This window comes from Syzygium oleosum, unplaced genomic scaffold (assembly GCF_021117445.2).
Source record: "Syzygium oleosum isolate NSW1041296 unplaced genomic scaffold, Sole_v2.1 Sole_v2.13, whole genome shotgun sequence".
In the NCBI taxonomy this organism is placed as follows: domain Eukaryota; kingdom Viridiplantae; phylum Streptophyta; class Magnoliopsida; order Myrtales; family Myrtaceae; genus Syzygium; species Syzygium oleosum.
In genome coordinates this window covers 5,070,562-5,087,190 of record NW_026607497.1, presented here as the reverse complement: position 1 = coordinate 5,087,190, position 16,629 = coordinate 5,070,562, and the positions used below count along the sequence as shown (strand labels likewise).

General features: G+C 42.8%; 3 protein-coding genes across 3 annotated transcripts; 1 reads left to right on the top strand and 2 right to left on the bottom strand.

Annotated features, from left to right (window-relative positions):
- Positions 1-40: 40 nt before the first annotated feature.
- Positions 41-5,814, bottom strand: LOC115675017 (probable WRKY transcription factor 20). The gene is made up of 6 exons (XM_030597601.2): positions 5,278-5,814; positions 3,709-3,873; positions 2,792-3,341; positions 2,540-2,717; positions 2,287-2,445; positions 41-826 (listed from the first exon to the last, which is right to left on the bottom strand). The coding sequence occupies exons 1-6, from the start codon at positions 5,551-5,553 to the stop codon at positions 358-360; spliced, it is 1,797 nt and encodes a 598-aa protein (XP_030453461.1). The 5' UTR covers positions 5,554-5,814; the 3' UTR covers positions 41-357.
- Positions 5,815-8,602: 2,788 nt separating this feature from the next.
- LOC115675028 (FRIGIDA-like protein 1) lies at positions 8,603-12,188 on the bottom strand. The gene is made up of 3 exons (XM_030597620.2): positions 11,125-12,188; positions 9,559-9,734; positions 8,603-9,484 (listed from the first exon to the last, which is right to left on the bottom strand). Exons 1-3 carry the CDS (start codon positions 12,023-12,025, stop codon positions 8,894-8,896), a joined length of 1,668 nt encoding a protein of 555 aa, XP_030453480.1. The 5' UTR covers positions 12,026-12,188; the 3' UTR covers positions 8,603-8,893.
- Positions 12,189-13,717: 1,529 nt separating this feature from the next.
- LOC115675134 (probable inactive receptor kinase At5g53320) lies at positions 13,718-15,821 on the top strand. The gene is made up of 2 exons (XM_030597745.2): positions 13,718-14,903; positions 15,021-15,821. Exons 1-2 carry the CDS (start codon positions 13,718-13,720, stop codon positions 15,674-15,676), a joined length of 1,842 nt encoding a protein of 613 aa, XP_030453605.1. The 3' UTR covers positions 15,677-15,821.
- The last annotated feature ends 808 nt before the right edge of the window (positions 15,822-16,629 follow it).

Genomic DNA, 16,629 nt, shown 5'->3' with positions numbered 1-16,629 from the left:
TCAGTCTCAAACAAGACATCAATAACAAAAACCTCGAAAGTAAAGGCAACTTACAAACCAGTGCATACTTTTGGTAATAGAGCCAATCAACTCCACATGGATATTCCTGTTGAGACCCTTGACCTACTGTACAATTGAAGTCAAAGTAGTAAACCTGTAATGCACATATTTTTACAGAAAACATTGTAGCTTGAAGAAGTCAAATGGATGCTAACTCATAATTTGGCAGCCATAATCAACATTACCCGCTTGATTAGTTTCGACTCTGTACCTGTACTTTTATCTTGGCTGCCACAAAGAAGAGAACTCTGAGCATCTTAAACTGCTAGTAACGGAAATAAACAGGCTCGCTCACAGTCATGGACCAGTCAGTATTCTTCCCATGTTCTGCAGAAATTCTGAGGACTTGCTATGCCCCTCAGTCAAATTTTCTCTATATCCAAACTGATTAATGCCCCCGTTTAAAAAACCATGATACGCTGTAATTGGAGTAGCTTGAACTGCATCCAAATTGGAACCGGTGTAGTGGATTCGACTTTGGACAGGTTCTGAACGTAGGATCTGCTGCTTCTCGGCTGATGCCATTTCTAATGCCGAGCTTCTTCCCACGCCAAGATCAAGGCTCACAGTTTCGGCTTCTGATCTTGTTCTTGGCGGTCCACTTAGAGCACAGGGAGCTGCAGTGTCATGGCTGCTAGATTTCGCAGTGGGAACATCGTGATTGTGTTTTCCCTCATAAGTAGTAATGACGGCTTTTGGATCATGAGAAGCCCTCTCCACATGCTTCCTCACAGGGCATCCAGCATTCGTGCACTTGTAGTAACTCCTGCACAAAACCAGCATGACTTTCATGGATAGAAGGCAATTTAAAGCCATCAAATTCTAATGCAGCTCTCCTTATCATATCCTCTCTCAAAATAAAATTACGATGACTGCAGTCGACAATATCTTTCAATGTTAGTGAGTAGGGTAGCCGGTTGCATCCCAGTCAATCACTCATCTTATGGCAAGGAACAGGTAGATCGTTTGGCGGTAGCAACTTGCATCACCTAATTAATAGCGTTTAAGTAATTACTACTTACTCACACAAAGATAAACCTCTTGACCTCTTGCAGTTTAGCATAATAAAATTCAGTGTAAGTACACTGGGATATTGATGTTTCTTTTCCTGTCTCAATAAGCTCAAGGGAACACTGAAAATAGGTTTTTGAAGCTTATGAAAACAGGTCTGCGACCAAATTGTGAAACTAAACTGTCAATCCAAGGTAACTGAAATCTGTGAAGCCAAGCTCCATAATTTTCTGGCAACTAAACACTAGGAATGGGATGCAAATGCAATAGATGACCGTAATTACACAAGTCTACCACTCAAGCAGCTTACCTTATTTATAACAATTTTTTTTTCCTTTTGGGGAATTGCTAAGAGAGAAAGTATGAGGAAGTTAGTCCTTACATATGTGCTACATTGATTTAAGTTGGAAGGTTTCTCAACCAGCAAGCTTACAATGAATGACTCTTCATATATATTTGAAACTTTAGGAGTAATCCTAACTGAAAATTTGCAAATAAAGGTTTTGCAAACTTATTAACTAAGCATTTGCACTACCGTTTCTTGCCAAATGATTATCAACCACACACAAAAACTTCATACGCATTTTTTGAGACATTTAACCATGTGACCGTAGTTTTTGCAAAACATTTGCTCATCCAATCAGCAAGTCAGTTCCTCCATCCCATTAAATCCATAAATTACACAGCCTCTCCGAAAAATGCCCATGATTGTCCAGTTGGCATAACAACATAGCACGGTGAAAACAATCACTATATCCTGGTCTAGTAAGTGCATTCTTGAGAGAAAAGTCTATCCATTCCCCTATCCGTATTGTACAAATTTCCACAGCACAGCACAACTGACGCTTTAGCTAATGCTGGCAGGAAACATGTGTCAGAAGTTCCTTTGTTGGATGAATTGTGCGCAGCAAGTGTGCATTGTAGAACACAAACAGTAGCTGCATCACTAGAATCAATGCATGTTATTCACTATGTGAATAGTGAAACATATATGCAAGCCTTTCAGATGTACTCAAATGTCTACTCCCGTGCATGAGTATTTCTGTGCCAGGTATAAAACTTAGCAAAGAAGCATCAATAGTCAATGAGTTCCGTTCCACAGCACAAAGAGAAAGTAAGACACTCCGCAACATAAGTTAACACAGTGTAAATAACAGAGGTCAAAGGCAGAACAGTCTAAGACATTGCAAGTCAACCATCGCAGCAAAAGAGTACCTTGGATTGGGATTGCCTCTGACTACTTTCTGCCCGTATTTGCGCCAGCGATAGCCATCGTCCAGTATATCAACCTCACTAAGAGTTTGAACGACAACTCGTGGTTCTCTGATTGGCTTAACCACCGGAGTGACATCATCCCCGCCAATATCCAGCCTCCTATATCCATAGTAATAATGGTTTCGCTTAAAACAAAGATTTCATGGAAAAAAGATCAATGCAACCAGTTTCTCTTATAGTTAAACCCCCATACCTTCTCTTTAAGAATGGATCATCATCATCACCATCATCAACTTCAATTGGGATCCTATTCGAAAGTGAAGCTGCTCCCTCAACAGTTTCCTCATTCTCAGCAACAGGAGATAGTTCAGGAGTACCATCAGGGTCAACATTATAAGATGTCTCGCCACATAAGGTTGATGAGCTCTCCACTGTATGGATAGGTTCAATGATATCAATTTCCTAATACATCGGCATAAACTAAAATCAATAGAATAGATCCCACCTGCAGGTAGAAATGAAAACCTATCAGATCTCTCATCTTGATTTGGTATGGTCGCTCCTGCAGTAAAGCGCCGGCTTGGTTGTGGTTTAGGGTGATCATGAGTTCCTTTATAGATGATCTCTGTAATATGACCATCAGGAGCACGTTCAAAAAGCTTTTTCACCTCACAATTAGGATAGGTACACTTGTAATAGCTGCGAGGGAATTCACAACCCTTAACATGCTTCTGTCCATATTTCCTCCAGTTATATCCATCATCAGAGAGTTTCTCAGTCATGACTGAAGGGCCATTCCCTTTATTATCCAGTTGTGTCACCTGCATCACATTATTGGGCTGCTCTCTCCTACCTAATAATCCATCAGGATCAGCTTCAGCAAGTGGACTAACCCCTAAGCTAACTGCTTGAGCAGGTACTGATAGACACAATTCCTTTGACGAGACAGCCAAATCACTCTGAACTGAAGACAGTGACGCAAAAGGTTGAGACTGGCGTTGCCCCAAAACTTTCGCAGCCTGTTCACTTCCTTGGTGCTTTGGCTCTGCGAGGACCTTGAGAAGCAACCACCATCAGCCAATTATCTCAAAATCACAAGCACTAAGGCAATTTCTTATATACATGATCAATCAAATTGAAAATAAAACATCATGAACTGATTTTTCATCAAGCTATTATACTTCCTTAAGTATTTTCATAAGAACACGAAACATCATAAATTGATATAGAAGTCTATGACACCACACAATGGAAAGAAAGTAAAGGAATTCAAAAATCAGAAAATGAAATTTAATTTTGAGGCTTCCTCTGTGTACACATCTTGGTCGTCAGCCAAAAATCATGATCAATGAGATAAAAATGTAGAAGAATTCGCTTTCACAAAATTTGATCTACTAGAAAATGTCGGTAACTTGGTCTTACCAAGTTTGGTGTAGATAGAGGTTTGAATTCAAAAATGCCAGATCTGCCTTCATCAAAGCTATCAGGAAAGCCAGAATTGGAAAGTCTTATATCCGAATTGGTACCAATCAACCCACGCATCATGTGAGGCTTAATCAGGGAACCAGTAGTTGGTGAGGGCTCCACCTGCAAACAAAGGATGAGAAAATACGACAGAGTAAGAGGCTGCATATTAGATAAGTTTGTACTTGTACTCCTGTAAAAAAACAACGAGTTCACATTGAGAAACTTTAGAAATTAGCATTGCTATGATTGGAAGGGCATCTCATAGAAACAGGAATTGCAGCTTGACTATTGCTGCAAGCCTACAATCTAACATCGCCATACACAAACATAACAAGAACAAAAACACTACATGTCGGTATATATAAGACCACATGACAAATACAGAGTAGAAACTGTTAATCACCAATAGTATTCAACTTCCTAAGTCAACCAAGTTCAGAATACACATACCATTCTCGCAGCAAATTCCCAATTAAATTCCTAATAACTCTCTACCAGGAAAACCACATAGTTCTTCCTTCTCCAGCCACACAAGCTGACTTAATCATGCTCAGATTCCATTTCAGAATGGATGTTTAATAAATGTCCACAAAGTTTGGCGCCACCGCTAGAGGCACTTTCTTTCTGGTTTCCTTCCCACTCTACCCAAAAAAAACAGGCTGATTCACTCTTGAGGATGCATTTATTCTCTGTTCTACACCAGTTAATGAATAAGGTTCCAGTCGACAAATTAACATTGTCAAACAAGGACACAGGAAAAGGTCCAATCACCCCATGAAAAGGGAAGATCCACTATGCGAAAAAACCACACTGCCATATTATAAAACAGGAAAAATTTTCAGTTTGATGAAAAGCCAGATTCCAAAAGCTCAATTCCTCCATATTATGACACTTAGCAGCATAAAGGAGTCACCACAAAGCACACTAAGAGCCGGCATCAGAATATGATGTCCCGTCCCAACCAAATATAAAAATCGCACCTTTAGATATTTACAGCTGATCCCGGAGACAAATAACCACTTGTAAGACTAACAAACCGAAACAGTGAAAGAGCGCACTGATATTTTCTACAAGAGCATCATAACGTCATTGAGCAACAAAGCAACCCCGTATGTCCCCCAAACTTTCCCAAGCGACGCAGTTGTGATGCAACATGTCTTCCAAGATAAAACCAAAGAAACGCACACGCATCACTTTCGACCGGATATTTCGTAACTGATGGCAACAAAACCGAATCTGAAAAACTGGCCGTCGCTCTTACTTCCCAGCAAGTCATAAATCAGTAGAAATTCGACCACCTGTAGTTTCCGAGAAGTCGCAGAGCTTGAGGGGAAATCCCGACTCGAGTTTAATCATCGGTGAACTGACAGCTATCGTCTAATTCTACGCATCAAAGTACCAAATTCCCCCCCTCCCAAATCAACCGTCGAGCAACGAAGCGCAAAGCACCGCACCGCTCGAATCCGATCCAAGAAAAAAAAACAGGAGGAGCGGAGAAGAAAAAGGCGATGCGGAGAAATGGACCTTGACGTTGGAGAGGAGGACCGGAGACTCGAGGAAGGAGGTCGGGCTGAGCCCCGGCGGGATCGTGATGCAGGCGGACCTCGAGATCGGCAGCTTCGCCGGGGACAGCAGCTTGTACCTGGCCCCGCCCCCGCCGCCGCCGCCGCCGCCCAGGGCCCCGGCATCGGAGGCGGCGTCCGAGAAGGGGCCGCGCGGGTTCGGATCGGCGCTGCGGAACCGGAACTCGTGCGCCTCGGAGTCGTCGGGAGGAGGAGGAGGAGGAGGAGGGGACTCCATCGGTCGGGATTTCTAGCCGAGAGCGGAGGAGGAGGAGGAAGGGGAGAGTCGAAGCTTAGAGAAGAAGCTTCTCCTCCTTCTTCTTCTTCTTCTTCGTTCGGGGGGGGGGGGGGAGGGGTATTTCGGTCAAAGGGGGATCGTCGTCGCCATGACTGGTGGGGGGAGTCTCCTGCAGCCTATCTTCAAGTTTCCCACACGGAGGAATAGAGGGAGAAAGAGAGAGAGAGAGAGAGGGGGGGAGAAGGGGGCTTGACTTGTTGAGCTTGGATTTGTCGCGAGTGGATCGTGGTTGGGCCCGTTTAAGTCTTATTTATTTTTCCTCGATTTTGTTTTCTTTGTTTTTCTTTTTTTTCGAATTTCGAAGGGGGAAAAATTAATGATTTTAAAAGAATAATTTTTTTGGGGGGGTTCTGTTCCGTGATTGGTTTGAGCAATTACTTGAAAGGCAACGGTTGCTTGCTTCCCCCGGCCTCCATCGTCGGTCATGATTGACACCGATGGTTTGGTCGTGTCTGGACCGTTCGTGTGAATCGGAGGAACGCCAATCCCCCCTCTCCCCCCCCCCCCCGGAAGCGCAAATTTGCACTGGATTAAGTAGCGAGTTCTCGCGATTTGTTTATTCGTATAGCTTATAAAACTACTCTGGGATGTTCGAGATTCGAAATTATAAGTGACCCGACAGTAATCTCATTTTTTTCCGGTTAAGAATTTCTTGGGGGGATGATTCTATAATTTTTCATGTTTTGGTCGGAAGACTCATGAGTTGATAGCGCGTTTGAGAAGTTATGAACAAGATGATGAAATGATATCGCTAGTTTAAGGACTCTCTTTAGAGAAGATGGAGATCCTCACTTTACTACCACGCCCTAGAAAAGTAATATGTACTTACCAAAAAAACTGTTTTGTGTAACATCCTGATCCGACGAGGGACTGGAGCACTCGAACAAAAAGCCGCTCCTGGCAAGGTTTCTAGGATGGCGAAATGGCGGGAATAAACCGAATTGTACACCAAATAGTAAAAGAAAGTGCTTAGGATATTTATGTGAAAACTACAATAACTCACGAAGGTGCCTTTTTACTTAACGATAAGCCTTACTTAGAATCTCAAGGTTAAGTATACTCAAGGCAGGAGGACTATCAGTATAGAAGTGCATGTATGTACACTAAAAGACAACCGTGAAACTAGACATGGGATCGGCCAAAATGGACCATAAATTAATCTAGCGATGTCACATTACGTATGGAATCTTAGAAGTTATCAACATCGTAGTACTACTAACACATCCACAAATGACCGGCACCTCTTACAAATTGCCCACCACATCTAAAAAAAATCTCGCGCCATCGACTCACAGATCTTTTGAATTTTGGAAGTATGCATCGATCGATCATCCTCTCCATTGTGAACAAAATCGGTCGTAGAATCATTCTCGATCTCTCCCCCCCAAAAGTCATGGATCTGATGGCTCGCTCACGAGAAAATTTGGCACTACGCGAAATACCGAGGACAAAAGAGGCGCACGCAGGCCCGCATTTGTCAAAATGATGAGTTCTGTTTCCCTTTCGTCGGTTCTTTTTGGTCGCTGGAGCGATCCATAAGTCGCTGTCCCCATCATTACAATGCCATCGCGGGAATGGCAAACCGAAAAGAATCGCACCAGCCGCCAACATCGTCAATTATGTCGTAATCTGTAAATCCGGCGTATAAATAAAATTGGTGGATAATGCGTCGAAAAGACAATAATCTCCTCTCTCTTTTTTTTCCCAAAGTAAAGTTGAAGCAAACAACCCATGATCACTTTCATAAGTTGCCCAGATTCGATTCATCAGGGAGGAAAAAAGAAAGTCCCTGTGAAGACCATTTGGAAGTAGCTTTCGCGATCATCTGTAGTTATCAGTAATAATTCCTCCGCACACATTTCAGTCGAAAACGGAAGTACAGATCGATGTTCGTGTCGATTCACATTTCGCATTTTCAAGCTAGTCGTAGTCGAATGGCAAATGGTGTTTCTCAGAAGACAGAACAGCGAAGAAACGATAACATGGCCAAGACGTCGTCTTATCCTCCGACTGGCAAGGTTGCACCATAATAGAGAGCAAGAAAGGCTACCGAACAGTTCTATAAAGGACAAAAAAAGGAGAGATAAAATTCTCGAAACCTAAGAAATACCAGACTCCGGTGCGTAGTTGAAATAAAAAGAATTCATGTCTAATATCAGAAGCATGGCAGAGGCCGAGATGGAAATGAAACATGCGGAGCCTTATGCATGCATTAATATCCGGAGCACCACCTATGAATCTTGTGTACTAGAACATCGGTACACCCAGTACTGAAAGAGATCATTTAGTATAGCTACAGAGGAAACATCTCAAGCTCTCCACATGAATCTGGACTGTGGACTGCAGATATTGCAGTTGAATCTTAAGCAAGGGGGGCGTTATTTTTTGGTACATATCCACTCTGGAAGAAAAACCAAAAGAGAATAGAGGAAAAACTACCGAGGAAAGGAAGAAAAGCAACCACCAACAAAATTGACAAACAACACATATACAGAAAGGAACCACTAAAAGACAGCAAATATTTGTACTAGCGACAATCCTATCAAAACACAGGCAGAACTTCTAATGAAAGCAAATAGAGCAAAACACTCTCCAGGTTTCATTTATTCTATGCTGAAATCAGGAATGATAAATTTATCGTGCAGGTACAGATTCCCATAAAATAGAAACACAAACCGAAAAAGAAAGCTTGTTCAAAGGATTGAGTAAAGTTGCAAGGAGCATCTCATGCAGTGAGGATGACTGGATACATCTGTTTGATGCACTAGCCCCTTTAAAGGTTTGCAAATTTTTTATCTGCATTAACCAGAGGCATGATGCGGGTATTCCTCACAATGGCCCAAAAGTGATGATTGGACGAAAAGACATCATTCAATTTCAAGATATTAATAGAAAAAGGATGCGTGTTTGAAGGTTGTAATACTGTTAGTAGAAGGACACATTTATATACATGTTCAACCCAGGGAAGAAATGCAGAACCCAATTCTAATAGAAAGAAAGACAATTATATACATCTTCTGTATTACTTTCTCGATGCTGAAAAAGGATAAGAACAAGCTGATTTAAATCAATCGTCGCTAAAAACTTCTCCGAGAGATCAAATAATAACAGTATTCAGACCTGGTGTGAAGATAACATCTACCTGTGCACAACAAAAGCAATCACAAGAGTCAGGCATACTTTTGTATGACCAGCACTGCCCCTTTGGAAATTGCTAAATACAGTGCACAGAGAGAGAGAGACAGACAGACCAAGAGAGACAGAGACAGAGACCTAAAAACTACCGAGTATAGTAGGATGGAAAGTATTGAGAAGAGACACCCTGTCCACCATAAGTAGCTGACCTATCATAATGGATAGATGGCATCTGTGATTCTGATGCATACAAATAAGGTCGTGCAGGGCATGGATCCCCTGGGAAACCCATAGAGGCACCAGCCAAACCGTATAACCCATTGGATGACCCCGCATAAGGGGCAATTGCCGGGTTATTTCCCGCCATGCCATAAATTCCAGCAGGCGTGCTCAAGTATGAAGCAGGTGCTACAGAAACAGTCTGTGGATGAGCTTGCTGGAAGTTGGCAGCAGCCGAGGTGGGACCAGCAATTTTCGATGAGGCTGCAATAGAACCAACAGATGCTCTAGGCCTTGGTCGCTTTATCCCACTAAATTGTGGCTTTACCATTTGCTTTTGCAGCTGCTGCTGAGGCTTAGTAGCAGTAGCCACCGCAGGGAATTTCTCTGCCTTCAGCTTCTCTAGAAGCTGAATACGTCTTTCAAGGGTTGCTCGAAACTCGGAATCGAGTTTGCGCTCTTCTAAGACCTTAACTACAGACTTCAATGCAATGATTTCTTGGGCCATGGCTGCGTTCTGCATAATTTAGGTAAATATGAGGGCCAGTGGCTACTCTCCAAGGGATTCCGGTAATGAGAAAATAAATGTACCTGTGACTTGCGAGAGTTGTTTCCATCCTTGGAAACTTTCCTAGCAAGCTTCTTAGACTCCTTTACAAAATTTTTCAAAAGGGGGACAGGTGGGAACTTCTCAGTCAGCCCAAAGTCAAAAATAAATTTGACCGCCTGTGTGTATTTTCTCTTGCTTATAAGTTTTTCAATGAGATCTACATAATTTCATTAAAATAGAAGCATCAGTGTCTATTAGATACCAAAAGAAACATAGCTCATTTCGAGAAGCTTGCTTATAGGAAGATCTTGCATGGACAAGAAGAAAACAAAGCCCAAAAACAAAGAAAGGTGCCTCCACCTAGAGGCCCACTATGGCAAGGACATAAATTCCTTGACGCAAAACAAGAGTTAGCCGTTACAAGAACCTGCATGTACAAACAGATAAATCCATGCTCATGGATGTATCTGTGTATGCGAGTGCGAATTGTACAAACTAGGATTTTGTTAAAAAATTCCATCAAGGCACTTGTTAAGCAATTTAGTAAGGAAAATTCTCAATATTCAATGTTCTGAATTCTCTTATGTTATGTGCAATCCATGCTATAAAAATCAAATCACTCCTTATAACCCTGCAAAATAAATCAGCTATTGCTTTAACTCGGATAATATTGTATGAAATAAATGTCTGCAGAGTCAAGAAACAAATCATTCTGCCGATGCTCTAAAACAACTTCTTAGAAAACAGCATATGTTGCATTTTCTCCTTCCACCAAAATGGAATGGAGCTTCATCATATGAATTAATTTAATTGAATTCATTCTTCTTGCAAATCCTCCTCGAGTTCCTCCCTTGTATATGGTCGCATTTTGCTTCCTACATTTTTGTCTTATTAACTGGTGTTTCTCAGATTTGAATGGGTTCAAAAACTTCAAGCAAAAGCGACACTTGAATCCCCCTCCTGTTTAAAGCAAACCATGGCTATCACAGTTCCACCTCCGGCACCCTCGATCACATTAGCACAATTGAATAATCACGTGCACTGTAAATTCAGTGCAGTGGCATAATTTTGACATAAAATTGAAGCAGCACATTAGTAATAATATACAAAGCTGTCCTCTTCAATTTCTAAGAAGGTGCCACAATACCGTCGATTCAACCAAGACTCCTATTTCCATAAGAAAATGTACTCTATCTCTTCTTCTTAAACATTCGGCATGACACCTAACCATTGTTTGTGATTTCTCTCAAACATAATTGATAACACAAGCTCTTTAATGGTGCATTCGCTTATGGACATACGGTACAGCTCACATGATAAAATAATTAATAAAAGAACATATCCCTACCTGGCCAATCTTCACATTACCGGCCCACTTTCTAAAGTTGCAATCAATGCTTACAATTGTTGTATCAACATTAGAAATAAATTTCCAGATCACATTCAAAAACATCACGCACATGCCTCAAATGAAGATGAAGTTACGAATATAAGTGAAAAGCACACGACATCACTCGCCAAAATTAGTTAACGGATATATTATATAACCATAGCAAACTAACAAGAAGTCCAGTACACAAGTAAAACTAGAACATGAACCGGCTCACCTGGAACTTTATCTTCCATCCCCAAGGCCCGACACAACTCTCTCGATTGAGCAAAATGTGCAATAACCACACAGTAATCAACGAGCTCATCCACACTGAATTCAGACATCAATCCATAAGCTGCCACCAAATCCAGCAAACCCAACACTTGCATCGGATGTCGGGGACCCTCCGGGTTCACCTTCCCCTTCCAATCCAACGCCACCTTCTTCGAGCTCTCGCGCGCTTCGTCGCTCAAACTCGGGCGAGCTCTCATCAGCACTTCCAAAAGAAACACACAGTTCCTCCTAACAACCATCAAGTCCCGCTCCGTAACACGATCACCATAAAACCCTTCCATCGCACCTAGAACCAACTTCCCAGGCTCAGGAGCCAAACCTAACGCGCCGGAAAGCTCGGCACGCAATTGGTCACGCTCCACATGGTGTCTAGCTATGTAATTCCTTAACCCTAAACTGTCCATATTCGAGCACAGTACCTTCAGCTCGGGTCGCGGCTCGACGGGGCATTGGCTCGGAGGACCGGACGACGACGGCGGCGGAGGAGGCTCGTTAGCATCTGCGTCGCCGGGTGAGGTAATCGGCTCAGCTCGCGTCGCCGCCGATTCGGTTACGACGGGGGCGTGCGGGTCGGGACGAGCATTCGACGCCGCTTCTTCCTCTCGTTTCTGCCCTCCTTGCTGCTGCCGCTGGTGAGCGGACTCGAGCGACTCGAGGAGCTCGAACTTCTGAGCGACGGAGGCCTCGACGGCGGCGAAGTGAGATTCGACGTCGGACCAGGAGAGGGAGAAGGAGGAGAGGAGGGAGGATTGGGCTTGGAGATCGTCGAACGCCTTCCGGAGGCTCGCCTTCTTGGCGCCTATGAGCTTGATCGCCTCGGCGATCGCTTCCAGCGTCGCCATGGCTTGCCGGGAGGCTACGGCGATCGCGGCAGAGACAGGAAACCCTAGAATCGAGCGAAGAGGGGAGACGGGCGATGATGCGGGGGGCAGAAGACGTAGCAGAGCACGATGAGGCCAAGCATCGCCCAGCGAAGAAGAACTGAAGGAAAAGAGAGAGAGAAGAGAAAACTGTAAAAATGGCCAAGCCGAAAAAAAATAAATTAATTTAACGAAGAATAATTTTTGGCAGATTTCTTTTTTGGTTTTTTCGAATATTTTTGACAAATTCGGGCAGCTTGGTTTTAGACCGTTGGATCCGGACAATATTATTGGACGCGATCCATTTACACGACAAGAGGCGAGATAGGAATCGTGGAGGGAAAACTCGGATATAAGACGATACGATACAGATACAAATTGACATACGCTACCTCTCTTTCGTATTGTAAGTGATTATTTGACTTACTGAGTCGTCATTTTTTAATTTTTGCAAAATATCACTTTCCTTCCTCATGTCATAGTTTAAGAAGAGAGGCAAATGGATCGAATTGCTCAAGTGATAAGCGTATTCCCAAGAGTACGGACGTGCATGTCTATTTAGGATGAAAGAACTGCCATACCATTTAGAGATTAATTGGGTACTCAAAAATTTCGAATAGTGTAAACAGAGAAGTACATGAAAGTAAAATCACTAATGTTTGAGTACAAATAGGTCTCCATTAATTTTGGACCTTAGAACAATCCTCAATATTTTTCCAAATAGAAGTGCATAATAGCATGTTTGCAAGCTAATTTGGCACTCCTTATCATAAAAATAAAAGATATAACTATGTTCTATGACGTAACAACACAAACAGGAACAAAGGTGGATGTAACATGATGTATAGAGGTCAGCAAGCATTCCTGAACTCTAACTGTAACCTCAACATGAGGCCTCCTGTTGGAAGTTACCTACAGATGCTTCTCATGCTTATCCGTGTCTATGCAGTCATCACGATTAAATGCGCAATGAACCTGGTCGCGCCTACATGTACTCATCAGCTTTCAGATTCAAAAGAGACCTTATATTCGCTATGACACTTTTTCTGCAATCGAACTGTCTGTCCTCGCGCCTCGTGGGTTACGATCCCGCACTCTCGACAGTTTCATCGTCGGACTTCTCTTAGCAATACAGAAGCCAACGACCAGTAGAAACAAAATGGTAGGAGAGCAACATGTGAATTAGCAGAAATGAATGGCCTGGGAGTTGTCATTGACTTGTTTGGTTTTGTTTTATATGTTGTTTGCTGCATTCTTTTCGAATCATCTGACCTATAAACAATCAAACTGGTAACTTCCTAACAAGACAAGTAGTACATGATTGTTTAGGCTCATGGAGATCACCACCAGAATAATCTGGTTTACAGATCAAAGTGAATACAAACACATACAGGTCCAAATCATGGTTGCCGCATCTCATCGGAATGGCTCCGCCGTAACTGGCATATTTTAGGGGTTAACGAAATTCCTCCATTCTCATTGCATTGGTCCTCTCAAAGTGATGAACATTACCAGGACAAAACTTTGGAAATAGCGAAAAGGGGAGCGTATTTATCTGAGTGACAGACATTATGAAGTTCCCATGCCTGTCTGATATGCTTATAACTTTCTGTGTCTCTCACTAAGTTGCCGAGAACAAGCACCATTCCTTGCTGCATATTCCCTGTGCTTCTGATGACCGAGCCAAAGACTAAGTTGCACAGCAATGCAGAGCTCAGGGGGTTTGCATCTCGGTTCATTTCTAAGCAATTGAGAAGCATTGTCGCTGTTTTCCTGTTGATCATAACCATCACGAAAGGTGAGTTATCGGAAACCAAATCTTTCTTAGATTTTATTAGAACAGTCGATCCCGAAAATGCCACCGGATTTGCCCGGGATGTGTCCCAGCCGTATCCTTGCTCAGCCAATTGGAAAGGCGTGAGTCGCGACTCAGAAGATGGCAGGATCACCGAAATTAGGCTTGAACATTTGAGTCTCAAAGGGACAATAGATGCAAAAACTCTATGCGAACTGCCAAACTTGCGATACCTAAGCTTAGCTAATAATCTCATACATGGTAATATTCCGGATTCGATCGAAAACTGCACTAGTCTGATCACTTTAAATCTGAGCAGCAACCTTCTGAGTGGAAGAGTACCAGTTGCTCTCAGAAAGCTGAAACTCCTTAGCACAGTTGACATATCCAACAATAACTTTTCAGTGACTGCACCAAACAGGCCAAAGTTCATCCCCACAGAGAATAAACGTTTGGACTCGCATCATAAACAGTTCTATGTGGCTACACGTTTCCTTGAATCGAGGAAAATATCCGATGCCGAGAGCCCAAAACCCGGTGGTCATGATACTCCATGGTACCCCCAGTGGATCTGGTGCTTGCCGTTGCTATTCGGTGTCGGGTTTTTCTTCCTACTAACATGGTATGTTGGTAAGAAGGCGGCTAAATTAGCTGAAGAGAAGGCGATCTTGAAGGCACTAAGCACCTCCCCTCTCAAAGTTCTCCCTCTGAAGCTGCCAATCGAAGAAATCAAGCCCAAGGAAGGACAATCGGAGCTCGTCTTCTTCGTCGAGAAGCATGAAGCATTTAAGCTGGACGACCTCCTCGAGGCAGTGGCGGACCTCCAGAGCCAGAGGTTCTGCAGCAGCCTCTACAAGGTTGTGCTGAAGAACAACATCGCTTATGCGGTCAAGAGATTGAAGAAGCTGCAGGTGTCATTCGAGGAGTTTGGCAACACGATGAGGCAAGTGGGGAACATGAAACATCCTAATATTCTTCCTTTAGTTGGCTTCAACTCAACCAACGAAGACAAGCTTCTGATATACAAGTACCAGAGTAACGGAAGCTTGCTCAATCTATGTGAAGGCAAGTGTTCATATTTTGTGACCTCAATGCCTAGACCTGACATCACTAGTTATTTGTACATGAACTAAGGACTCAAAACCCATTTATCTGTTGATAATTCAATTCTTTTGCATGCAGATTACATCGCGGGTAAGAGGGAATTTCCATGGAAACTACGCCTCTACATGGCAGGTGGAATCGCGAGAGGCTTGGGTTTCATTTATGAGAGGACTAAGGGGAGGGAGATCATTCCTCATGGGAATCTCAAGCTCTCAAACATTTTGTTAGGCGAATCTATGGAGGCGCTCATAAGCGAATACGGGGTTTCGAAGTTCATCAACCCCAAGGGAGCTTGTGTCCTTGCGTCTAATGGCTACATGGCGCCGGAAAAATGCTTCTCAGAGCAGGCAGATGTTTATAGCCTTGGTGTGATTATGCTTGAATTACTAACTGGCAAGACGGTCGAGAAAAACGGAGTAAACCTTCTGAAGTGGGTCAAGTTCATGGTTAGAGAGGAATGGACGGGGGAAGTCTTTGATAAGGAGGTCAGCCAAGCCGCGAAGCAATGGGCTTTTCCATTGCTGAACATTTCTCTGAAGTGCGTGGCCGACACTCCTGACAAGAGACCATCTGTCGCAGAAGTTATAGAGAAGATAGAGGAAGTGATTAATGCAGATCAAAATCATCTGGTCTCGGCTTCGCCAATGCCCTGCGCCGAGTCTAACTATCAAGATTGCTGTTTCCTACATTCTGTCATACCTGAGACATGGGATTCCCCAGGATCAAATTACTGAATTGATCTCACCGCTCAACACGCTTTTCGTGTGCTGTTTTCATCAGATTCACGGGAAGAGGTGTGTCATCATGCAAAAAAACATTTCTCCAAGTCCACGCATCTCTTGCTAGTTAAGTCTAAGCAGTACAGCAAGTTTCTTCAGATTATAGTTTAATTAGTCCGTGTCTGTTTACCATCTGTATTGGCGCGAGCACTTAAGTTCGTATGCGTGCCTTTACGCACAAGTGATAAACGAGTTAAAAACAGATTCGAACTAAGAAGTTTGCTGTTTTTAGTTAATCTATTATGTTCTTCATAGTTTCCCAAATCTTTAATGCAATCAGATGAAGAACCAGCTGAAACTTTGAAGCTTCACAGGCAATTTGGTATGTACTTCAGATGAGGCATGATTAACTTTAACTTTAATTCCAACTGCTATGCTTTTTAACTGAAATATGCTGACAAGATCATATGCTTTGAAGAAGAGCGTCACTCGAGTCCTGCCTAAGCTGCGAATTGCATCCTTCAGAGAAGCTGCTTGAGCAGTTGGTCATCAGTATATACGAAGTTGTGATGATCAATAAGTTAGAGAATATACTACTCTTCGCCTTCCAGGAAAGGATGTCTTTTTGTACAGGTTTCAGGCACGTCAACGATGAGACAATTCCCACAGTTGGTTAGATCATCTAACACCAAGAACAAATATTAGAGATTCGATAAAATTGACATGTGATAATATATCGTATCGAGTTCTATAATGTATTTAAATTCGTTTGAGTGACAAGATGGCGAAAAGAACGGTGGAGGAAATTACAAGCGGGCTTCTACTAACGAATCAAAGTTTTAGAAAAATTAAAATACGAAAGCCTTCTCTCATGAACGATAGGTAGAAGGTCAGGGCTCAGAAATTTCATTAGCAGAAATGACATCATTGTCTAGGAAGCAACCTTCACTGCAGCCTTCCACATGACC